The following is a 25,850-nucleotide window of genomic DNA, read 5'->3' on the forward strand; positions in this document are numbered from 1 at the left end:
AAAATTTGTACTTAGGAGTTACTCTGAAGGCCGAATCGATGTAAAATATTTTCAAAATGTCCGCACTTCCGGAAACACCGGAAGTGGATAGTAATTCCGTTATTTTAAATGGCAACCTCTATTTTTTATTTTTGGATTCTACGTGAAATTTCACTTCTTTTGATACCCATATGTCGATATCTACCATTTATGGTTTTTAAGTTATTTTGACTTTAAGAAAAAAAAATGGCGGATGCAGATGGTACCTTGATAATTGATTACTTGCAAACGGTTGTAGTCATGGCAACCTATTTTTATCAGTGCATAGAGAATGAATAGGGCTTTCTTTTACTGTACTTAAAACAAAGTTAAGTTGCGTACAACCGCACCTATGGAGATCCAAATTTAAGAAACTTCAAAGTCTATAAACTCAGTTTTTTTAAATGGAATGACCATGTTCTTAATATTGCATGAGAGAATCGAAATTGGCATATTTTGATAGTGCATGTTCCTATAGCTATCTTTAACAATTTCTGATTTATTCCCATTTCATTGAATTGATCTCGGAATTGATGCCACTTTTTTTCGCATTTTCTTTTTAGTAGTTGGCCATGATTTTATAACAATCTAATTTTAAACAAATCAAGGAATGGAGGATTCTTTAATACCATTGATTCTAGTTCTAGTCTAAATAATTCATTAATAAATAACTCATTTATTAAGGATATAGGACGGAAAATTTTTGAAAAATCTAAACAGAGTCGTTCAACTGAATTTCTTAAACAACGTATAAGTCTGGAAATTAAGAGAGGTAATGCGATATCTGTTCTAGCAACAATTCAATACCAAAAATGTTTCAACGAAGTTTTTTATATTTTGCATTGAATTTATTTTGTTAATCTTGCATTTGCAATTCAATTCATTTTCTTAAATATTCTCTTGTAGAGCTTTGTATCACTTGTGCTTCAACGGTTTGTAGTGTATTAGGGGTACAAAATTTCCAAAATTCATACAATTTCGTTACAGTTTTCGAATGAATGTACGGAAAGCACGCGCCGCGATTCTGCCCATTTCACCATAAATAACAATTAAATTCCAATATAGGTGAAACCACTGCGAGTCATTTTTCGATTTTTGAAAAACTTATGTTAACCTATAGGCTATAACAGTGGGTGATGGACTAGTGTCACTAGATTTGTTTAAAATTCAATTGTTATAGAATCATGGCCGACTACTAAAAAGAAAATCCGAAAAAAATAGTGTCAATTCAATAAAATGGGAATAAGTCAGAAACTGTTAGATAGCTATAGGAACATGTATTGTCAAAATATGTCCATTTCGATTCTCTATCTCATGGAATAGTAAGAACATAGTCATTCCATTTAAAAAAACTGAGTTTTTAGTTTTTGAAGTTTCATAAATTAGGATATCCATAGGGACGGACGTACGCAACTTAACTTTTTGTTAAGTGCACTAAAAGAAAGCCCTATTCATTCTCTATGCACTGATAAAAATAGGTTGCCATGACTACAACCGTTTTCAAGTAATCAATTATCAAGGTACCATCTGCGTCCGCCATTTTTTTTCTTAAAGTCAAAATAACTTAAAAACCATAAATGGTAGATATCGACATACGGGTATCAAAAGAAGTGAAATTTCACGTAGAATCCAAAAATGCAATAAAAAATAGGGGTTGCCATTTAAAATAACGAAGTTACTATCTACTTCCGGTGTTTCCGGAAGTGTGGCCATTTTGAAAATATTTTACATCGATTCGGACTTCAGAGTAACTCTAAAGTACAAATTTTCAAAAACCTACCTATTTTACTTTCTCAGAAACTTTTAATTAAAGCTCCCAAAAAAACACCCTGTATATTAAAAAATATGAACGAAAAGTAGAACATTCCATCTGAAATACAAAAGCTAGATCAATGGAATCTAAATACTTCAGCTAAACCTACCTCTTCTCAGCTCGTGGTACAGCCTGTATTTTATGCTTTTATTATTTAATTTTTTTATCAAATTTATATTATCATCCGTTTTTATATGTTTTGTACATGGATAGCAGTCCGAAAACCTCACAGTTTCAAAATGTCGACCATTTTAAAATGGTGCTATAGACAGTTCCTTGTTTTGCCGATGGAGGTCGTGCAGAGGTTTTTTTAATTCCTCTCGGTGCACGCACTTCTTTGTACACTCAACATTCAACCATTACTTGTAGATGTAGAAGAACATACACGCCGTTATTGTTACTCGACAATTTTTGTCTGCCTTTTTGGGATTTTTATTGGTGCTGAATACGTTTAATGAAGTTTTTCTCTTATTATTTTGCTTTCAACACTCTTCTCCTCATTATTACGTACCGGATTATTGCTTTCGACATCGATATTCCGCAGAATTTTGCATTTTCCCAATTTTGCGCAAGGAAAATTCATTTGGGGAAGGTCCACCGCCATCTTATCAATTGAAGCATACTATAGATGAGTTTCTACCTCACCGGCAGATCCCAGTGAAATTAATCACGTGATACCAACATTGCCTGTGACCCAACTACGTGGAGTTTGTTGACCTACACTTACGATATAGTTCCTAACTGCAAGTATTAACGAAACCTTAACTGTTGTAAATCGCTCCGTTATACCTGATACTACTTACGTACTTTGTTTTTATCGTTATCGAAGATTTGACATTACTGATACCGAGACCCGATGTTGTTGATGATCACGTTTGTGGCTCCGAAGATTCACTTCTGCTAGTTTGTGTACTATGTATCGTTCAGATTAGCTTTGCTATACCGATTTTAGTACCGTTGCTTAGTACATTAGTTTTTGAAGTTACCGAAACGTTGTTCGAAGCCGATATCTACATTTTTTAGTTACTTACGTTATTTGTTTACTCGGAAGAATCGGCTCGTATTACATAGTAAAGTATTTTTCTTGAATTTAACGTCAAGTTTATGCTTTTATACCCCAAGACTGTAAGGATAATCCGTGGTCAATCAAAATTTGGCTTTTGCTAGTGTTAAGTCATTCGAATGTAATTCTTATTGAGTATCATACAGTTTTTATATCCGGTTGCCGAGTGTCAAACGTTAGCATTGCTTACGCAACATTTTATGTACCGCGCTATTCACTACCCCTTTTATTTGTTTGTTTGTTATCTGTTACAGATTAAGCAGAAACCGCCCTTCTGAATTCGCAAGGCCGCTACGACCAGAATTTAAAGATATTTTTTTAAATTTTTCGACGACTTCTTCATAGAGGGTGTTTCGAAATTCGTGCACACGGACTGTGGGATGGTGTCATACAACGAAAACTGAATAAAAAGTTCCTCTACCAGTTTTTGATCAGACCGGCACTTTTTTTTTTCGACATGCTGAAGATTGTTTACTAGCAGACGGCGGACATTTTGAACAACTGTTGTAATTACGTACTCGTCATAATTATAGTTTATTTTGAACCTTCTTTTGTTTTTAAAAATCTGTTATTATTAAGTTTAACCAGTGGCGTAGCGTAGGGGGGGGGGGCGGAGATTTTTAAAACCGCGGTAGCTCGAAAAATAGCGGTCTGATGGACAGACACACAAGGCATTCTTTGACATAATAAACGTAAAAAGGCTAAAAAACTTCTAAATCATCAAAAGATTGTTACGGTATGTCAACCGGAAAATTATAAAACGTGTGAACAGCCTCCTCTAGAGCATTTAATCGACGAATGTTTGCCAAAATGTATATTTTTTGATCATTTGAAAATATCGAGAATAACTTTGGTATAAAAAGACAAAAAGGGACAATATCCAATAATCTTTGAGCCAGTATCAATAATACCCATTGTTTGAAGAGCTATTAACTGACTTTAAACAAAGAAATGAATTTAATTTCAAGCTGCCAGTAGGCAGTATGGGTTTGAGGAGAACATCGACATCGGATGCAATTTTGCAATCAAAAACCCAAATATGAAACAAAATCAGAATTTCTAAATGGAATAAGCAATGCAAAGTTGTTGCTATCGGTCAGGCTAGTTTATGGAATTGACGAGAAAATATCCTCCTCAAGCATATAAAAGGAGGCTCCAAAAACACGATCTTTCTGGCAGGTGAAAAGTTATATACCCCCAAACGCCAATTGAAATATAATAATATAACATGTTTGCTCAGTGGAATCCAAAACATAAGATATTATGTTATTGTTTCCGGCCAGCTCTATATAATAGAAAACGATGGAACTTTTTATTATACCATGGATGGAACTGAATAAATTCGCAATAGGTATCATATAGGCAATATACCACAAACCACACAATTCATGATGGTATACTGCAATAGATGTACCTATAGCGACCACTCTATAGGTAATGTGTTCTGTACATTTTCTCCTCATAAATTAAGCATTTGATGCAGGCTGCTATTTAATTTATTATGCATTTAACATAATAGTTGCTTTCAATTGGCTTTCACAGAAAATTGAATTATTAATACAAAAATCCATACGTTTCCCGCAATATAAATTTGCAAGCCTCAATTACACGTATAATCAGAGCAAAGCACAATGAGGATTCTCAAGACGTATTTACTAAATTGCATGTTTCATGGCTGGGCGTTCGTCGCCGATGATAGATACCATTGGACGGAAAGGCTCTTTTGGATAATCAACATTATTGCTTCTTGGGTGAGAGTGCAATTACGTTCCATCATAATTTTAGGTATTACTTTTAAAAGTATCTCGCCGGGATGTTTATGATGAATTCGTACTACCAGTTTGAAAACGATTCGGTGAGCTTCACTGTCGATACGCTTTACTTAAACTGGACAACAAAATTCCCGGCCATTATTTTTTGTGAGAAGGGAAATGAAAAATATCACCAGTTTGCAGATCAGTAATTAATGGAAAGGTGCAGGAGATGAAGAAGAGTATACCTATGATTAATTTTAGGTGGTTTAAACCGGATAGAAATTTTGACACGGATGAGGTCATCAAAGATATTGCTTTTTTTAAGGGTGCCTTTGACGGTATCACCTACAAGTGTATGCAACAAAGCTTGCACTTGCAATGTCCGCCTTCAAGATATACTTATATGACCGTAGTAGAAGGAGTAAATTACGCTTATGGGTTATATGGATCTAATGTTGCTATTATAGGTGAGGAGTAGTTGCTCAGAACTGTTTGGTCATTGTACGTGGAGGGAGGAAGAGTTTGACTGTTGCAGTTACTTTCTACCCTTGAATACTATATACGGAGTTTGCTACGCCATTAATTCCATAGCGACCCATAGGTAAGAATTAAATGACAAAGGAAATGAATTCGCAGTGCTTTAGATATTATTAAATACACTTATTTCTAGTCCTACGTGCAAAAATCGTACACAAATGGAAATTCCTTCTACTGGTAAATTAAGCGTATCTACGATTTCAGTAGAATTGTTGCACCCCAACGTGAAGATATTCACACTAAGCTCGGAAGAAGTGCCAACGTACAATTCTGAGACCAGTAAATTAGTATTTGACGGTATTAGTGTATCGCCACACCTTAATGAAGAAAATCACATACTCCTACGAGTAGAAGTTACGTTCTCCATGAAATGCTGTCATCGAGTACCTAATTCTGCATTTTAGGACACTGTTAATGAACCCGAAGTTGAATCTCTCAGCATAGAAAAACGCAATTGCAGGTATCCAAATGAAAATTATTTGCAGACTTCGAAAGTTTACAGTTATCCAGCTTGTATCATTCAATGTCTAAAAAATATTCATCTGAATTCGTGTAATTGTACACATCATTTAATGCCAAGTGCCAGTAAGTACCGTAATATGTTTATTATCACTTTCGGACAAATTTCAATGGTCGTTATCAAATAATTACTATAATAGTTAATGCAGGCTATACAACGACGAGCTGAGTGGATTATTATGTGGGAAACTAATGATAAAACGGAATTAAACAATTTACCGCACAAAGTAATATATTGATGGCAATATTCTAAACACGACGACTGAGGCCGAGTACACTTGTGACCCTTGAGACTATTCATATTTGTAAAGCTACGTGTTGAAACGTTTGAACTGAGGGAAAGTTGAGACCACTTTGAAGGCCGCACAATTTAGTACCTGGTGAACGAACCCGGAGGTAATTCAGAGGTCATATGAAATTAATTTTTAATTTACCAACGGCTAGTTCACTAAAAAAATATTTTCAAACCCCTTACCGCGCGAAAGTTTGAGCCTTTATCTCCTCTGAAAACCAGAAATTTAAAATCTAATGCTTTGGTTTGATTGTACTCGAGTAAATACACATATGACTTTAGTTAATTAAAATTAATAAAAACAAAGACGATTGATTTTCATTTTTCTTTAAACGTTCTTGGATGTAAAATATGGGTTTTGTAAGTAAATTTAAGATACAATTTAAGCACGAGAACGAGATTTTTAAAACGGTTTTTCGCTGGCCTCTTTGGATGTTATTTGGCTACTTTTTCATACAGAAAAAGTCATATGGAATGCCATTTAATTTTTTTAGGATTTTGGGCCATGATGTCAAAACTAGCCCCCTGGCGGAGAAGGATTCAACTAAATTAACTATGTTTGATTCTTATTGTCCAAGGAATGCTCTTTTTAACGATACCAAATTTGTTGAAATCGGTCAAACCGTTAAGAAGTTAAATTAGGTAATTCCAAAAGCAATTGAACGTCCCACACCATCTTTGTCTTTGAAATAACTGAGTTTTTTTTACGAAAATGATAGATAAACTGGTTCTCTTTAAAAATGTGAAAACATTTTTAGTTTATTATACGAAATTTAACTTTTGCCGTTTATTAACGATCCTAGAGATCGTTTATAATTTTGCATCTGTCGTCTGCCTGTTGGTCTGTCCGTCTGTTCCTTTGTCTGTCTGTCCATCTATCTGTCCGTGTGAACGATAACTTTGTTTAGAAATGTTCGATCGCTTTTACATCTCGGTTAGTTATGAACTGAATTGCATGAAATTCAATATGGGCATAGCTTTAGCCATATAATACGCAATGCCAAAAGTTGAATCAAATCGATTCAAAATTCACAGTGCCCTTTTCGCATCTCGACCATTTATAAACCGAATTGCAAACTTTTTACTTATAAAAGTATTTGAATGAAATTTGATACATAGGCACTTGGAATAAAGGAAAATCAAACGCCAATTTCAAAATTTGGTTTTGCGCATGCGCAGTGCCAACTTTTTTGTTTATGGAAGAATTTAAATGAAATGTGATACATAGGCACTTGGAATAAAGGAAAATCTAGCGCCAGTTTCAAAATTTTATTTTGCGCATGCGCAGTGCCAACTTTTTTTATCTATGGAACTATTTAAGTGAAATTTGATACTTAGGCGCTTGGAACAAAGGAAAATCTAACATTAGTTTAAAATTTAGGTTTGCGCATGCGCAGTTCCAACTTTCTTATTTAGAAAAGCATTGAAATGAAATTGTTCTTATAAACTGAAATTGAAGTAGCACGTCAACAATGGATTGCCCATGTGCAACGCTATCTTTCATATTTGTGGCCGGATTTTGACGATTTTAACAGAAGTTGCATCTTACAAATGGGAAATGAATGCAAGTGGAAATGCGCTTTATGTAAATCGTTTACGATTACTTTTTAACTTGTTGTATGTAGTCTCACCTGTCTAATTAAATACTCTAACATAAAATAAATTAAAGGTTGAGTGGAAGAGCAGACACGGATGATATCCCTGTCTGAACTCCGCCATTTAGACAGGCTCTGTATAGAAATTGTCTATTAAAGTCATTTATTATTATTATTATTATTATTATTATTATCCTGGTAAAAACTGGTAAAAAAATGTTAGTTTAACAGGTCACAAATAGGACTAAATTTGTTATTTTGGGGCCAAAATGGAACGATTTTTACGTTAATATTTATCTTACTCTCTAATGCTAAAATTATATCACACCATTGAATAAAAAATTAATTATTCAATGATCAAGCATTATTTTAGCGATCCAAGAAATGTGCGATTTAGATGGATTATTTTGCTTATCGTCAAAATTCTCGGCACACCTTCAGGAAAGTTCAGAATGCACTTGTTTAAGTTCTTGCATTGAGAGCAAAATAAGCATCTTGGGTCATATTGTCTATCAAGACTTTAGAAGGTAATACACTCGATTTGTATTTAAAATTTATTCGCTATTACCTCTATAAATTTTAGTTTCAAAAACAAGAAAAGTACGACTAAAATTAACTTTACCTTATATCCACCGGCAATTCGATATATACGAAAAATTATCACTGGATATTTGGATCTTATAGGTAAGTATACTATTTTTATTGGTACATGTAATGATATAAAGGGAGCTTACTAAAGACAAATTACGCTGACATACTGAGGACTTAATAAACGTGTAAACAAATATAGAAAACGAGCGCCTGGGTATGGCTATAGCTTGTGCAAAACCAAATTTTGAATCTGATGGTAGTTTTGCTTTTATTTAAAGTGTTATTTATGTATGAAATATCATTTAATTGCTTCGATAAATAAGAAAACTACGCGCATATTGAATTTCATGCAATTCGGTTCATAACTGAAGGAGATCTCAAAAGGTCCTTCCTTATTGTTTGGCCTACATTGCCAATTCACGAACTCCGATCTTCAAATTGAATAAAGAATCCACCTGCAAAATTTCATTGTAATCGGTCCATTCGTTTACGAGATATCGTGCTAATGGACGGACGGACAGACAGACACCGCAAAATTATAAACTCGCTAATCGATACTTGCACGCGCTCCAAAGAAAAGAGTCATCTTTTACTAATTATCCCAATGTTCTGTGCATAAGTCACACCGAATATTCCCAATGTGAAACATCCCCAAAATTATATCCGGATCGACATATTAGAAACTGCCCTTACCAAGGCTTGCGACAAAACAGTGTTATACACTTCCGATTTCTTTGTCCGATCTTGCCAACACGTCGTGCAAATCAAACGAACGAGGCGGAAGTCTGTGGGGCCCTTTATTAACGAGCTCGTAGCGAGTTTATAATTTTGCGGTGTCTGTCCGTCTGTCCGTCCGTTAGTACGATATCTCAAAAGCAAATGGACCGATTACGATGAAATTTTGCAGGTGGATTCTTTATCAAATTTGTATATCGGAATTCGTGAATTGGCAATGTACGCCAAAAAATAAGGAAGGTCCTTTTGACATATCCGTTATTTATGAACTGAATTGCATGAAATTCAATATGGGCATAGCATTAGCCATATAATACGCAATGCCAAAAGTGGAGTCTAATCGATTCAAAATTCAGAGTCCCCTTTTCTCATTTCGATCAAAACTGAATTGCAATTTTTTTATTTATGAAAGTATTTAAATGACATTTGATGCATATGCACTTGGAATAAAAGCGCCAATTTCAAAATTTGATTTTGCACATGCTATATAGCCATACCCATCAGGAGCTCGTTCGCTAGTCTCGAAATCTAGCACCAACTTGCAATATTTTTGTTTTACGTGTTTTAGTTTACATGGGCGGACTGGCAGGACTATTTGCTGGAGCAAGCGTGTTAACCATAGTGGATTTTTTCTACTATTTCATTGTACGCCCTTACAATGATGCTAGAGTGAAAAGACAAGTATTGGAACCCGCTATAAACCAAATACGCAAAGAGCACAAGCACATACCTTTTAGAAATTAAATTAATTCGCTTTGTACGGTATTATTACACTAATTTAGATAAGTCAGTGTAGGTAAGCAATTTTATAAATTTGCAAATTTGTCATTCTCTCTAGTTGGTTAACTTATTCTGTCGATTCGCCATTGTACTTGCGGCAATTAATTTACATAATATCTAAGCTAGTAATGGGAATGAGGATAATAACTGTCTAAGTTTCGAATAAAGCATGCAACCTCTATCTAAATTTAATTGCCTTATCCATCGACGGTTATAATAACGCAGCTTTCTTGCGCCTGGCCTTTTGAATGACTAAATCTTGACACGCATTAAAAAAACAGGGACATTTATTAGTAACTACCTAGGTACTGAAATTAAAATGGAAGTTTGAGATTAATCACAGTGTTAACAACCTAATTACGTTAATGAGAACTATTTGTTTTAAGAATAGGAGGGGTGCTCACCTTGGTAAGGTATACAACCTATTATCAGAATGAATCATAATAAAATAATAGGTGTAGCGCTTGATGTCTTCATGTAAATATATACCTTATCGCAGGCTAAGGAGGTCGTCACCCTGATGGCCATCCCAAACTCATATTTAACTCTTATGAGACAGAACAATTCACAATTTGATTTATGCCCGTTTTTAGGTGGATTCGTGTTAAGAAATTTCCGTGATATATCATACTGAGTTTGTGGATGTAGCACAGTTGCGAGACATCAAAAAGTTCACTAATCGAAGATTGACATTTTTGGATACTGTCATCCGTATAACAAGAACGCTTCAGCAGTATACATTCCAAGGATTTGGAAAAGGGCAGTCGTTTATTGTGGCGTTGCTCAAACCAGAAAACGTGGGTAGGTTTCGTTGTTGTATCAAGGAGTTACCCATAAAATGGAGAGAAGTTGTAAATCAATCCTAATTCAAGGAATTCTGACATACAGTATGTGGAAAGCGCGTTCGAAAGGAAGGGAATCGAAAACCAGATTTATCTGAAAAAGCGACTTCTGACAATAAAATACATTGGCGCAGAAGCACTGGAAAGTCACTTCGTCAACTTCGAGAGGCGTCACAGGACTAATGAGCGTTGGGGCCAAGGTGGAGGATGTCGACATCGTATGTCATTTTCTTTTAACGCTGCCACCAAGTTTTGACGGCATCGTCACGGGCCTGGAGACTCTTGAATCAGAAAAGCTTACACTATCGTTTGTGAAGGGAAAACTACTGGATCATAAGGTGAAGAAACTTGATCAAGAAGAAGGCGGGAGCAACGATACATCGGTATTCCACATGCAGCAGAGGCCGTTCAGGAAATGACCTGCTCATTTCAAAGGAACGAAACTTAAGATTTCCATTGCAAGAAACCAGGGCATAAGAAGTCAGAGTGCTGACAACTGAAGCAAGCCAACAGTTCAGTAAGAACAAGAGGACCACGTCGACTTCGATTTCAACTCCAAAGCCAAGGACAGCATGGTCAACGACGTCGAAGTGCTTTCGGAGATGCAGAAACTGCAAGCATTACACTGCATCAAACTTTGTACCTTCCAGCTTCAATGTCAACCCCGGACGTCCACCCAATTGCTTAAGTTTTAAATCACCTAACAATAAATACATAAAGGTCACACAGTTATCGAGGAGAAAGTTGCAATCTCAAATGACTTCACTGTTCTTTAAGTGTGATCCCCACAAGGGCTTGGAGAATGTTTGGGCTGATTTCAAGATTCACTGGAAGGCGTTTTTTAATAAGATCACGCCAGGCTACGTTGCGGATATAGCGTGGAGATTCTCTAAGAACCGCCTGGCAGACCCCTGTTTTCTGTTTCGATCGAACTTACGCGCGAACAATAACTGCCAATATTGCCGTACTATAAATGCAGATACATGGAACATGATTATTAAATGCCCGCAAGTAATACTATTTGGGAACTAGTGCAGTCGCTAATTAAAAAAATTGATTCGAACCGTTCTCTACCGACTGCTCAGAATTGGGTAATTTGTGGACTACAGGGCAACACAAATCATTTTATTTTATTCAATTTTTTAATTAGGTACGCAAAATTCTACATTTACCGTAATGCCATAAGTCAAATGAAATCAAACCGAGTAACACCAAATCTTAGGAATGCCTTCATTATCGCTTTAAAAACTATCATCTTATACAACTATTCGTGGCATTTGGGAAAAAATACATGTGAAGTGTTTGTAAACCTCTCGCCAGGAAAGATTGCCGGTCACAGAACACTGGATCCGGATCTACAATCGATGTTTTTCTAAAGATGTGAGCGACTTTCGTGATAGTATCGTGTCAATGTTGAACAAAAAGACTTTTCGTTCAACATTGGCACGATCCTATTCCGGAAGTCGCTCGCATCTTAAGAAAAGCATAGATTGTAGATCGACACAAGGTGTGCTGTGACCGGCAATCTTTCCTGGCGAGAGTTATAGATCACTGGTGTATAAATGAGGTGATATGTTACATGGACAAGTTCAATAAACCACAATTTAAGCTAGAGAGCTAGAAGAGAATTGAATGGCGAAGGTTGTGACTTGTTTATTTTTATTCTTTTTGTTAAAAGGTCAAAAGTGCTGATGATCATATAGTTTCGTAATTTTGTATATATTGTACAGTTGTAATAAAAATAATAATAATAATAACACTGCAACTCAGTGGCGAAAGACGGTCAAGTTGTAAGTGCTTCACACTTTTCCAATTCTTCGATTATGACTTAGTGTTCCATGGAATCGAAAGGTCTTTAGTAGCCCACAAAAACCATATGTATTTCTTGATTTTATTCCGTTGTGTTTTTCAATACGCCGCTAGTTTTACTGGTTGATATCTGTCAAGATTCTTCTGTATTCCGTTTGCTATTATTCGCATAAATATGTTTGTATAGGTACTTACTTGCGGTAGTAGACTAATTTTTTTTAATTTTTCTCTCCTTTTTTAAATAGAATTCCTTCGATCTTGCAAACACCAGTTAAATAGGTCTTATAATTTTAGTGTAGACATAGGACAACCACAAGACTTAGTGCTACGCGAATCATGTCGATATTCGCCCGTACCGAACATATGCAGCCTGCTCCCACCACCGCCGCAGGACCTGGTGCCACGCGAATCATGCAGACATTCGCTTGTGCCGAACCTAATTAGTCCGCTTACCTACCAATAACAATGAACGTACTTAATTATGGAGGTATCCATAGCATATGCCAATGTATGCCCTTGTCTAATTCAATTAAACGATCCCCGGGGATTTCCCTCCAGGAAACTGTAAGAATTTTAATATATAAACATTTCAAAAGTCTTATTGTTAAAATCGTTCAATGTTCTTAATTAGTTCGTTCTGTGTTTGTAATTATTTAGTTTTCTTGTTTTCTTATGTTATTTGCGAATTGTTATAAATCGTTTCATATTTGTAAATACAACGGTACCGAATAAACATAGGTAGTATTATTATCCAACCAGAAGACACCATCTTCCGGTACTTTGTTGTTTTCTAACGCTTTCTTTGCAAGAATTAAAGCATCTCTTTATTTATTTCCGGGATGACTTCTGGTTCAACATTTCTACATATTATAGAGGGTTTCATAGTTAACCCATTATTAGCAAGTTTTTTCCTATGGCAATTTAAAACGAGCATTAAAAATTCAAGGCTATACAGATTTATGCCGATTTCAGTTTTGTTAAGCGACCTTTATGCTGACTGGAGGAATTTCAATTAACAATATCAATCTGGCCAATTAAGTAAGTGCAATTAACAGTAGCTAAATAAATGTGTTGCAGTAAACGTTATCAGAATCAGTCGTGTGAGGGCGGCCCGGATTTTCCTACCTTCTCTCTCCGTACTTTGGGAAGTGTATGTAAGCCTCATTTACATTTGGCAAAGTTTACTGGCCGACAGTACTTTCTGCCAGTAAACTTGCCAAGTATAAATGAACGGAAAGTGCACTTGCCAGTCACTTACTACTTGCTCGCAAATGGCAAGTGAAGTTGAGGACATGGCCAGTTTAGTGGCCCACTTTCCTATTTGGACTTGCAAATTTCGGTAGTTTCTGTATAGTTGCTGCGTGTAAATAGTGTGGGAAAGTTAAATTATAAAACATTTTTCTGGAACAATGAAGTGGAACTGTGACCAAATAATACAGTTTTTAAATGTGTATGAGAAATATGAAGTACTTTGGGACATAAGAAAAGAGGATAGAACGAGGCAATGCCTTCGAATAACTATTAAATTTCATGGAGTTCTTAGAAACTGATGTTCTTCTTCTGTTGCAACCTCTTTTATTAATAGGCCAGAAGCCCCCAGAGCATCCCTACCTTCTATCAAACTATCCATTCTCTTACCCATATTCGTTTTCTTTGGTTTCTCCTAGAATCGTTGGTTAATGTTGCTGCAAAAGCAATACCATCGACTTTAACACCAGCGAGAACTACACCAATTCGAAGCATTTTGTTATTATTTGAACAAGCAAATTAGCACGTGTGTAAATAGAAATTAGGTTGCAAGTTTACTGGCATAAAATAATGTCCGCCAGTCAAATTGTCAAATGTAAATGAGGCTTAAGGTAAACGCTCAATTTACAGGGGATCTTTTTACTTTTAGCGTTTAACAGTGGTAGAGCCCTGGGCTATAAATCCGGAGGTCGGGTGTTCGAACCTGGGTTGAGGTGAATTTTACAGTAGAGATGGGAATTGCCTTAGACCAGTTTCGAGCATTCTGCCGGCTATCTTCCTGCAGTTTTCCTAATTTGTAAGGTAAATACCGGAGTAGTATAGAACAACTTAAGGCCTTCTGCAGAGGCACCTCTAAAAAGCATTATTGAGTGCCCAGACCAAGAGAGGGATAATAAATAAATAAATAAATAGTAATAATTTCATCTTTTGCCTTTTACATCCTCGCAAGTTACGTTTCGTAAGTAGGTACTGTTAATTTATTTTTCATTCATACCGTTTAACTTTTACTTTTACTTTAAGTAATTTTTACAGTAATATCTGCGTTTTATTGCAAGGTGCTTTTTGCTACTTCCTGTTCCATTAATTATAAGGGCGGGATATTGTTCCGCTTTTCTGTGTTGGATTTTTCGTAGACACCGTTAATTAAATTGCGTTTTGTTGCTTTCATTCCCTCCAGGAAATTTGCTGTAATTCTGTTTTAGTTTTTCCGAAATGACCACTGCCATTTGCTGAAATGATCCGATTCCTGGAGTTGCCGTTTAATGCGATTGAGATTAACCGAGGCTTTAGAGACCGTCCCGCAACCCCTACTACCACCAACTTTGATCAGAGGCAAGTCCGTACCCCTTGGTGGCGCTCGAGTCCGTCCGTCCGTTCCACCGACAGCACATCCAGTTTGACGCCGACTGCCCCTACTTTCGTCCGCTCACATGATTTAGTTACTATAATTTGTAAATTTATTTGTTTTTCTTTTAAATTAAATTGTAATCATTATTCCGCTAATGCTTATTTAATTTTTAATGCCATTTCTGCGTGGACTTACTACCGAAGTTTGTCGCAAAACAATAGATTGTTCCACAGGTCTGATTTCAAGTTGCCATTGACGTCGATCCCGATTTTCTTTAGGAACGTCAGAACATGACGTTTGTTCTGAGGAGCTCTCATGCCTTCAGAAACCACGTGACTTTCAGCGAACGTCAGTGTAATCACTCTCATGTTCATGATGAACAGCCCATTCGATCTCTTGGATGGAGCAAACAAAACCATGTCCTTGTAAATGTAGCAATTCTCATTATTCAGAACCGAATAATACTCTTTATCCAGAGTAGAAGTCACCCAGAACAAATTTTTACCCACTTCCCGAGCAAACCACACATTTTTAAGAATAATCCCTTTTAGTCTTACCATTGACAATATTTCCAATGTAGAAAATGCCCTTGGCAAGCACCTTCATTCATTGGCAATTTCCGACTTGAACGTACTTTTCTGGGAAAAACACATCAAAAGTAGAAAATCAATTACAGTTCATGGTCACGGGCTGCGTTGCACCGGAATCTGCAATCCAAGCACTGGGAAATCCACAGATTTGACAATATCCGATTGGCTACTACTCTTCTCAGACTTGGACTTCTTGGAATTCTTACAGTCCCGATTACAATGGCTTAACTCGCCACATTTGAAGCATTTTGCGACACACTTCTTTGACTTGTCGCCACCATCACCGCCCTTACCGTGACCATTCCTCTGCTTGGATTTGTTGAGCCTATCTTTACTGGCAAAATAGGCAATATCCTTAGTAGAATTTATTTTATTTTATTTATTGGGAAGCTTCTATCATTCTGTCGCAGCTCAACAACACACTTCTCACACTTTCTCCCTAGTACTGACTCCCAAGCATTAATAAATTCATGGTATTACCATTGACGTATTAGTCAATGGTATTAGATACCTACCTTGTCCTAGTCTCGTTCTGAATTTCTAAAAATCTGATTGAAAAGGCGATCTTTTTATTTATTTATTTATGTCTCTCCAATTTATCTATCAAAACTAGCGTAATTTCCATGACAAATAATCCAGACGATAGTAACTAACTTCCCCTACTATAATTACGCACACGGCACACTTCCGTTACGATCGTTCACGGCGAAGTTCCAAAAAAAAGTATAAGTTCGCACAATACTGGGCCCATAACCTAATGAGATCTGTGATCAACAGTTAGCGCTAATTGAGATCTTCAAATAAAGTCACAAAAAAATAGAAAAGAAATTAGTGAATTACAGTTTTCTCCTGTTATCTCTGAAACTGTTCGTAATTTCTTCACTTTCTAGGCAGGGGTCCCAAAATACGCAACTTTGCCTCCATTTAATCGACATTGTATCTTTTACGGTTTTCAAGATCCCAATGGTCACCTTCGAATTTGGAACGCCCTAGAGAATGAATGTGAATTAATCATTGAACATAAACTAACATAAGAACTCCCAAATCGAATGATGGATTTTAAGACTACACCCTTATAAATACCTATGAGGTAATTGGTAAGGGTTATTTTTAATAGAGCTAGCCATGGTACGCAAACTCAAGGAAACCCCCCAACGTGAAAAGCACCAGTTAGAACAGTGGTTGTTTAGTACTGTTAATTTTAGGACACCTTTCTTAGTACCAAAGCTTAAAGGGCAAACCTGAACAGAAAGAATGAATATTGAGCATGTGGTAAGATAGCAGCATAGTAGGTCAGAAATGCACTGAGTAGGTATCTCAGTGTTATTCCCTCCAAAATACCAAAGCGGATGACAGTAGGTATAATCATTGTATTTATAAACGAAATACAATGGTATAATGAAGGAAGTGGTCACTCATACAAAACGGTTTATTATTATTATGCGTCAACAAAATTACAAGAAACGAAACTATTGTAAGACGTAGATTTAACGCAACCACCCTTTCTTACTGGTCATATGTAGGTATATTCCTTCTAAACTGTTGAAATTCTCTATTCAGTTCTGGGTCATCCTGAAATTCGTCATTTGGCGCTTCACTAACTTCTTTCAAGTACAAAATTTCGGGCCTCTCGGTCTTTTCATCTTTAATTTTCGCACGTCTCATTTTCCTAGCCGGGCCCCTGGTTTTCTTATAACTTGGACATTTCACAGTTAAATTATCGATTTCTTCCCGCCACGCTTTGTTATTGGTTTCATTAATTATGGTCGAGACGGCGTTTGAGGTCTCCTCTACGTTTCTTATACTACTATTTGAAAATTCAGTCTGGAATGAAGATAGAACTCCGAGCTGCGGGTTTATCATTAAGCTCGATTGAGGGAATCCAAATCGACCTAAAACCTTTTAGGACACAATTGCGGTATCTAGAAAGAGAGATGTCTATTCACCTGGGATATATAGAAATCTTTCTCCTGCACGCTGAGTGTTTCCCAAGAAGACGAAATCACGGCCTTTAACTGAGCTTTTGGCGCGTTCGGGAATATCCAGTGATACAATGTTCTTGTGCGTTTAGAAAATAATGATCTAGCAGCCTTCAGTACTTCGATTTGCTTAGCGTCTGTATTATCCGCAAGATGAGTGGTGTCGATATATTTTACTGAGTCATTTTCTACTTTTATCTAAAAATGTACCTATTTAGAACAGGGTTCAGGTAATCAAGTGGATAGTTCACCTTACTATTGGCCTTTCTTTTTCTACATTTCTTGTTGGGACCAGTACTACCTGATGCTTCAGTTTGGTGACAGTCTGCTTTAAGACGATTCACCATTGATGGCAACTGCAAACGGTTCTGATGTATACTCTAAGCGAAGTAGCTTTTCTCTTACCTCTACTTTGCGTTTTTCAGCGCATGTAAGATCTATCGGCTCTTCCAAAACACGATTGCGACAACTATCACCGCATAACGACGTATGAACTTCAGAACAGTGAAGTACCGCACCCGTTGGATGAGCGATGTAATTAGAAGTATTCTGAAGAGGGCATTAGGTAATGTTTATGGCAACGAATATTTACATTTAGGTACTCACCTGAATAATCGGAATATGATTGTTACCTTTTAATCTTTGAACGGTTTCCATTGAGAAATCTGTTTATGCCATTTAAAACTAAAATTACCGTTTCCAACGCTTGTGTCTAAACAATCTGTTGTTTTTCTATTTCTAAGGTAATACGACTTAATAATTACATTTTGTTCATAACTAAGCAACCAATAATGAACCCTGTTTCCTCCTCGAAAAAAGTACGTACCTACTCCAATGAGTGCCATCTTTACCAGATGGAACCTGGGCCATGCCCCTGGACACAAAGAAGTCCCGTCAGATTTTACTTCACAACCCATTCACTTCAGTTTTTTTATATGAAAGAGAATCTACTAAATCACTACTGGGCTACTGGTTCAAAAGTTACAGCCCTTCGAATTTTCTTTCGAAATTGGTTTCTAGTCTATAACTTTTGATTGAGAAGTCTGATCGAAAAAGTACGAATTGTTTTGGATTCTACGCACCAAAATTAATAAGAAGAAATGTTTTCCCGAAAAATTTTGGTGCAGTCGATTTTTGGTAAAAAAGGAAGGTTATAACTGCCATTTTTTGAGGCCCGAGAAAAAAATTGTCTCAGATCGACCCGGAAAAAAAATTTCTTATAGAACGTGGCCTGTAGAATCCATAATTTCAAACAGTTCCAAGATTGGGCTACTAGTTCAAAAGTTACAGCCCTTTGAAGTTTCTTTCGAAATTGGTTTCTAGTCTATAACTTTTGATTGAGAAGTCTGATCGAAAAAGTACGAATTGTTTTGGATTCTACGCACCAAAATTAATAAGAAAAAGTGTTTTCCCGAGAAATTTTGGTGCAGTCGATTTTTGGTAAAAAAGGAAGGTTATACACTGCCTTTTTTTGAGCCCGAAAAAAAAATTGTCTCAGATCGACCCGAAAAAAAATTTTCTTATAGAATGTGGCCTGTAGAATCCATAATTTCAAACAGTTCCAAGATTGGGCTACTAGTTCAAAAGTTACAGCTCTTTGAATTTTCTTTCGAAATTGGTTTCTAGTCTATAACTTTTGATTGAGAAGTCTGATCGAAAAAGTACGAATTGTTTTGGATTCTACGCACCAAAATTAATAAGAAAAAGTGTTTTCCCGAGAAATTTTGGTGCAGTCGATTTTTGGTAAAAAAGGAAGGTTATACACTGCCTTTTTTTGAGGCCCGAAAAAAAAATTGTCTCAGATCGACCCGGAAAAAAAATTTTCTTATAGAATGTGGCCTGTAGAATCCATAATTTCAAACAGTTCCAAGATTGGGCTACTAGTTCAAAAGTTACAGCCCTTTGAATTTTCTTTCGAAATTGGTTTCTAGTCTATAACTTTTGATTGAGAAGTCTGATCGAAAAAGTATGAATTGTTTTGGATTCTACGCACCAAAATTAATAAGAAAAAGCGTTTTCCCGAGAAATTTTGGTGCAGTCGATTTTTGGTAAAAAAGGAAGGTTATATACACTGCCTTTTTTTGAGGCCCGAGAAAAAAATTGCCTCAGATCGACCCGAAAAAAAATCATTTTAATTTTGCACATGAAAGAAACCACTTTTGGGTCTATCTACTAAATGATCATACCGGTTTATTTTGTTATCAATGTTCTTGACTATAGCGTGTTCCAGATGCAGATTATTGACGTACAGTACATACCTACTTGTCAAACTTATTAGTTATTCTTATTACCATAGAGTATATACAATTTGTATACGTTTAAACCGCCTATATAAAATAATGTACTCTTTGTTCAATTCCAGAGCAAAAATGAATCATTGAAAGTTCATGAAATTTGGTACAATGGTTAAGGGCGATGTTTATGAGTGAACTATGTTTACATAATTTTAAAGCGATTTTCACACATAATGACATAGAATTGCATGAGATATACTATTTTTAGCAGTAATTGCCAATAAAATTTTAATTAAAAAAAACTATGTGGAATGGAAATTCATTCAAAGTCTCCTCCCCTCTTCTAGGCTCGCCATTGCACTTACTTCGTCTAATTAGTAGGTACACCAATTTTGTAGTATTGTAACGGACGGTTACAAATTATCGATGATTCGCCGTGTATATTCTTCTTATCCATCGTTTTTCGGTGTCGATGTCGGTGTGAAGTATTTCGGAACTTACCCTAATTATACTTTTATACTTCCAGCTAGCTCAGGTAAATAAATGGGTAAATAATACAGAAAAATTAAGTGAATTTTTATCTTCGCAGGTACTTGGTTACCTTCAACAGATAATAATCAAAATTTGGGCAAGATTACTACCGAAATTGCAAAACAAAACAAAACTGCCAAAAAAATATCTTTTTCAACTTCATTTGTATTTTTTTCAATGTTGCGTCATGAAATTTTGTTAGCAAACCTCAGATTCGGATTCAGCACCCTAAAAAACATATAGAATCAAAGAAATCAAAACTACCCCACAACTTTCCTGGTAAAAATACAATTTAACTGGATTATAATAGTAAGTAGTTCGTGAACCCTTTTAACTGCGCGTTACTGTGATTTCACTTTTTAGGAAATTTTCCACTCCTGTATATTTGCACGTAAATGGTGATGCAATTTCTTCCGCACGATACGATTAGCTGGCAGTAAACCGAATATACAATCGCTTTAATTCACACTTATTGATTGGGTAGCTATTATTGTCCTAAAATGACAATAGTTTTAGGCGCCTTTTTAATATTTGGCAACCTTAAAAATGGCGCGCGTTGAAAACTTGCGCTTACAATGCGAGTTCCACAACGACTTAATTCACACTGATTCAAATTTACCGTTTCTCTCCCCCCTCTCCGGCCAAAGTACATTCACTCCATTCTAAATTTAAACTTACAACAAATGATACGTTTACAAAACCTAATATACATTATATACAGTTAATTACAACATTTCATTCCTTCACGCCCAGGCCAAAAAGCATTATGTGTAATTGAAAATATTGACACTCATTACAATATATATAAACAATAGATCCTACGGATACCTAAATGGTTTTATTATGAGTATTGCAATAAATAAATAGACAAGAATTTTGAATATAATGGTAAATGCCTACTTATAACCATATATCTACAGGGTGTAGAATTGGTTTATTTCTTTATATTCAAATATTTTCTCCCCTAATTATTTTACAGCAAAGTTGTAAATAAACTTTTTGTAGATTGTTCTGCGTCTATTCATGAGCAAATTTTAGCAAAAATCACTCGTGCCGTAAAATAATTGAAACAAAAATTCGGTTTTTACGCAAACACTAAATTCTAATTTATTCATTTTTTCCGGTTTGCCGAATTGAAAAATAATAATAATAATAACTTATATTGTGTAAATAAAACATTCAAAGTTTTTAACACTCGTCAACCGAAAACAATTATAAATGAGGACATGAGCAGACGCAGAATTTTTCAAGCAACACAAGAAACTTATTTACAACTTTGCTCTAAATTAGTTAGGGGAGAAAATATTTCGATACAAAGAAATTAGCATCGAAATCCCTAGGGTTCTACATCCTGTATACTAACTATGTAAGTATATATGTATAAATTTCTGCAATAACAAAAAGTTTGTACAAAATAAGAGGAAAATTCAAGAATTCTGTAACTAGTTTAACTTGCTTCAATATATATTGATAATAGCATTGTTTGGTTAGTAGGTGTGATGTTATTGAATGTTCTATTTTCTAAAATAAGGTTCTCATTTCAGATTTTTTAAATCAAAACTACGTCACAGATGTAAACTACTGTCTGTGCTACTATAAAGTGCAAGTACCTAAAAATTGTTTTGCGATTTTGCGCTTTACGCCGAAAACGATTGAAAAAATTTATAGAGTGAATGGCAAAATGTAATGCTTCCTAAATTAATTGAATGATATAAAAAATGTATTCTTCCTAAATTACGTTAAGGCCGAGTCCCCAGAGCAATGACGATTAGGGACCGTACGTTGGCAAAATTAATTAAAATGCAATTTATGTTATTAATTATTTTTTTGACATTGCAGTTATTATATTATTTATTATTATTTTATGGAGATAACATTGCAGCATCATAATTATTAACGCATTAATTGCGTAAAGAGTTATTTACATTATCATTAATGCAATAGTGGCAATTAATTGTACTTTGTCTACTATCACTTTCTTCAAAAAAGTATGTATAATTTTGGGTCGAGGCCGAATGCCAAAAAGATGAAAAGACAGTAGGCTCAAATCACAAATGTTACCTATATTTGTCAATACTTTATAATAAAAGAAGATTTCTACTAAATAAACGGGTTTGTGAGCATCACAGGTAAACTTATTTTCTTGTTTACTAATTAGTGCGACCGAGAAAACACGAGACGCGTCGTCGCCCATAATAACTGCGAATACAGGCGCTAACCCGAACCTTTCTGTGCGTTGGATTAAATGTGCTACTGAGGAACATTTGGCGAGTTAGTATCCTCGATCTAGAAACTATAACGTCTGTTTTAAGTGCAAACAACCAGGTCATACCCGATGTAATTGTACCAAGCGAGCCCAACGGTCTAACAAGTACCATAGAGAAAATGGTATTTCCTCTATGCAAGTAGGTACCTATACCTAGAAAGGAGCGCTGAACTGACCCACCGTCAAGAAGAGACACCCCTACATATAGAAACAACGTGATGAACACTTATATTCCCGAGACACCAAATTGGTACAGTGTGTAAGTTCCTGAAAGAAATTAAGACGGCGAAAACCTCAGTGCGATGGTGGACACCGGAAGTTCAATTTGTAATTGTAATTAGGTTTAGCAATAGTTTTATTTAATACGTGTTGATCCTGACGTATCGATCAAAGATTCGATAACAATAGTTATATGAGATTGAGTATGTATGTGTCTTTCTGGTTGAATCTGGTTCTACAAAATCCTTCATTTTGATGTGCGCATATCAGAAAAGTAAACCAGTAAAATATTGCAATCGGTCGTGGAAAAACAGTCCATATGTTTCAAGGGTTAATCAGATCGCCCTGTGAACGTCATCCTCAACAACACTACGAACGCTTTTGTATATGTTTGCGTTTTGGGGCAAAAAATGTACTCGCACCACAACGCCCAATCCGGTATTTCCTGAATGAAGGGTAGATGATTCAGACTTTTGGTAGTTACAAAACACTACAAACAACGAATGCTGCTGTACAAATAACATCGATTTTGCCTTTGGGCATAAAAATAATCAATGGGCTTCTACTATAGAAGATCAAAGGATGTTATAAAAGTGGTCCATTAGGTCTCAATTGATGAGAACAAAACTATTGTGGTTGAAATATGAATCAATTATGCAGATCTAATCGCGAGTTAACTCGAACTTCAATTACCATACATGCTTTCATTAATCAAATTTGATAGTATCTACTCAGGCCTATAAAAGATGTTTGATTTAAAACTTGGCACCAGTTCTCTAAGTTGAACGATTTCTAAAAATATACCGTATGTATATTATAGTTAATTTTAAACGCTAAGCTCTATAAGCATAGACTTCTGAATTCATTCATTGAGCACATAACGCATGCAATATGCCTTTGCAAATCAAATCACGTGTAAACGATACAGAAAAACACAGTTTAGATATAACAGCTCTCATCTTTAATAATAATAAACTGTATAGCGCATCAGACGACGGGAAAATTAAGGTGCTACGTAAGGTTCTGATGTTGCAATTGTTTAATTTTTCTTATGCAGGTATGGGATAAAAATCTGAAATTACTAGATGAAGTAATAGCTCATCCGTGTTCTGTATTTTCAATTACAATTGGAGATAATAGAATATATTCGTGCTCAAACGACGGATTTGTCAAATCATGGCCATTAAATAATTTACAATGCGAAGAAATTGTACTTCAAGAACCAAACGAGATGTACAAAGTGAATTTTAATGACGGTAAATTATATGTGGGAGACGATGCTGGGCTGGTAAGTACAGGTGAAAATGACTCTCGTAGAACTATGGCATCAGACATTTAAAATTGAAGGTCAGAATATTTTGTAAGAGCACAATGGTGGGTGTTTTGGAAATAATGCATCCAATTGCCGATCTTTTGGCACTAGGAAATTTAATATACACCGCACGAGATTTATATGTACTTGTATCGGAAATTCACCCAGGTAACATCCCGATACACAACTTATTGTTAATAGTGTGATATTTTAGAAACCAAACGGATGGCCACAGTGAAGGCTATAGAAGGTAGATCACCAGTTTGTGTGATCGGAGAAAAACTGTGTTTTACCAATCGTGGAGGCAAAGACATCCTCCTCCACTCGAACTCAAAGGCGTCTGAATTTCAGCAAATTGCCGTAGCCAAGGTATAACAGTTTGGTTACAAATCAATTTCGCTCTTTTTGAAATGATGTGTAGGACGCGCACGAATTAATTATAACCGCTTTGTGTGGACATTCAGACGGAGACCAAGAGTGGTTATATTCAGGCGGTTGGGACAAGGTTGTAAAGCGATGGAGGATTGCTTCCGAATTAACACTGGTGGATACGTGTCCTTTGGATGTACCAATCACCTCAATTACGATGGGGAATAATGGAGAACTTTACGTTGGAGGGGCTGATGGGAATATTTATTGTGTGACCTACCATTAAACAATCATCTGCGGGTATTCGCGGACCAAAGAAAAAGTGTTACACGGACAGTAAAAATTAACGCGTTCACCCATATTATTATGGTAGATGCAAGTGGTGGTGTTCATACGAGTCCAGGCGCATGTCGCATATGTATTGAACCAAAGCAAATAGACTTTACTTTACCTTTTTACTCGCATTTTTGTTTATTTTATAATTATTGCAGTAGTTAAAAGTAGCCGATATTGTTGATGAATTGGCAAAACCACATAGTATCAAATAAGCTTAATCGTATTTATTAAATGTATAATCTTTACCTATGTAAAAATCTTCTGCACATGTGTTGTATCAACTCCTGAACCGCTGGAGGGATTTTTATGAAATTTTGTTCATGTGTCTCTGTGTGTTCCCAGAAATCCCAGATAGCTTAGATTCACAATGGCGTCGATCTTTCGAAAAATCTTTTTTATTATACCTGAATCACAATCTCCGTTTTAAACACTCAAATGCGTGCGAAAAAGGGCCTTTAAAACACACGTGCTTTAAAGTTGATAAGTAACGATACTTCAAGTATGACTTTTGAAACTGTCATCTGGATGAAATAAAAAATCCTCTTAGGTCGCTTTCTGTAAATGCACAACATTTCTTTGGCTTTTGTACCCTTTGGTTGAAGCTTTCACAAACGCGCGTAATTTAGGGTATGCTTCCAAATCTGTTCCACTTTTTAATCGCAGCATTGCTTTAAAGTTTTGAATCAATGCACCAAAATATAGAAGATTTAAATACCTTTGACATTTCCTTCATATATGCCAGCATTATGGATGCATTTAAGACTGTATTCGTAAGTAACTTCCTACTCATCCATGGAAACAACTTTTCATATTCTTTATAATAGGCTTTACTGGAGTTGGATTTTACACCTACCAACGTTTGTTTAGATTTTACAACAATCGATTTAATGGACGGTGTATTATCTTTTTCAACGGAAATCGTTTTATTCACAAAGACGATGATTTTTATAAGCAAACGTCAAGTGACATTTCCATGGCAATCGTGAAATTATGAACACCCAGTCCACATAATTAGACATGTATTCGAGTATAACGTCAATATGATTTCATTGTATTTCCTATTTTTAAAT

The 25,850-nt window shown here is 35.7% G+C and overlaps 3 protein-coding genes across 4 annotated transcripts; 2 read left to right on the forward strand and 1 right to left on the reverse strand.

Annotated features, from left to right (window-relative positions):
* The first annotated feature begins 4,519 nt into the window (after positions 1-4,519).
* On the forward strand, positions 4,520-9,708 carry LOC116163875 (sodium channel protein Nach-like). Its single transcript, XM_031478005.1, has 9 exons — positions 4,520-4,645; positions 4,696-4,853; positions 4,910-5,069; positions 5,116-5,249; positions 5,319-5,538; positions 5,590-5,770; positions 7,965-8,118; positions 8,175-8,275; positions 9,486-9,708. The coding sequence occupies exons 1-9, from the start codon at positions 4,526-4,528 to the stop codon at positions 9,659-9,661; spliced, it is 1,404 nt and encodes a 467-aa protein (XP_031333865.1). The 5' UTR covers positions 4,520-4,525; the 3' UTR covers positions 9,662-9,708.
* Positions 9,709-16,954: 7,246 nt separating this feature from the next.
* LOC116164556 lies at positions 16,955-18,583 on the reverse strand. 2 transcript variants are annotated; one of them, XM_031478750.1, is made up of 5 exons: positions 18,120-18,582; positions 17,919-18,062; positions 17,765-17,869; positions 17,481-17,711; positions 16,955-17,433 (listed from the first exon to the last, which is right to left on the reverse strand). In XM_031478750.1, the coding sequence occupies exons 1-5, from the start codon at positions 18,168-18,170 to the stop codon at positions 17,041-17,043; spliced, it is 924 nt and encodes a 307-aa protein (XP_031334610.1). In that variant the 5' UTR covers positions 18,171-18,582; the 3' UTR covers positions 16,955-17,040. The 2 variants fall into 2 exon arrangements, with proteins under 2 accessions (XP_031334610.1, XP_031334612.1); XM_031478752.1 differs by having other exon boundaries at positions 17,289-17,426; positions 18,120-18,583.
* A 4,902-nt stretch (positions 18,584-23,485) lies between these two features.
* Positions 23,486-25,232, forward strand: LOC116165050 (UDP-galactose:fucoside alpha-3-galactosyltransferase-like). The gene is made up of 5 exons (XM_031479321.1): positions 23,486-23,771; positions 23,821-24,051; positions 24,111-24,243; positions 24,290-24,444; positions 24,497-25,232. Exons 1-5 carry the CDS (start codon positions 23,655-23,657, stop codon positions 24,728-24,730), a joined length of 870 nt encoding a protein of 289 aa, XP_031335181.1. The 5' UTR covers positions 23,486-23,654; the 3' UTR covers positions 24,731-25,232.
* The last annotated feature ends 618 nt before the right edge of the window (positions 25,233-25,850 follow it).

This window comes from Photinus pyralis, unplaced genomic scaffold (genome assembly GCF_008802855.1).
Source record: "Photinus pyralis isolate 1611_PpyrPB1 unplaced genomic scaffold, Ppyr1.3 Ppyr1.4_LG2, whole genome shotgun sequence".
Classification (NCBI taxonomy): domain Eukaryota; kingdom Metazoa; phylum Arthropoda; class Insecta; order Coleoptera; family Lampyridae; genus Photinus; species Photinus pyralis.

Bases quoted from the DNA above. Each gene is read 5' to 3' on its own strand.
- LOC116163875 (XM_031478005.1), top strand. From the start codon at position 4,526: ATGAGGATTCTCAAGACGTATTTACTAAATTGCATGTTTCATGGCTGG. The intron at 4,646-4,695 runs GTGAGAGTGCAA...TACTTTTAAAAG, and splicing joins TCAACATTATTGCTTCTTGG to TATCTCGCCGGGATGTTTAT. The intron at 4,854-4,909 runs GTAATTAATGGA...GATTAATTTTAG, and splicing joins TATCACCAGTTTGCAGATCA to GTGGTTTAAACCGGATAGAA.
- LOC116164556 (XM_031478750.1), bottom strand. From the start codon at position 18,170: ATGGAAACCGTTCAAAGATTAAAAGGTAACAATCATATTCCGATTATT. The intron at 17,870-17,918 runs GTAAGAGAAAAG...AACCGTTTGCAG, and splicing joins CTGAAAAACGCAAAGTAGAG to TTGCCATCAATGGTGAATCG. The intron at 17,434-17,480 runs GTGAATAGACAT...GTGTCCTAAAAG, and splicing joins AAGATTTCTATATATCCCAG to GTTTTAGGTCGATTTGGATT.
- LOC116165050 (XM_031479321.1), top strand. From the start codon at position 23,655: ATGCCTTTGCAAATCAAATCACGTGTAAACGATACAGAAAAACACAGT. The intron at 24,244-24,289 runs GTAACATCCCGA...GTGATATTTTAG, and splicing joins TGTATCGGAAATTCACCCAG to AAACCAAACGGATGGCCACA. The intron at 24,445-24,496 runs GTATAACAGTTT...AATGATGTGTAG, and splicing joins AGCAAATTGCCGTAGCCAAG to GACGCGCACGAATTAATTAT.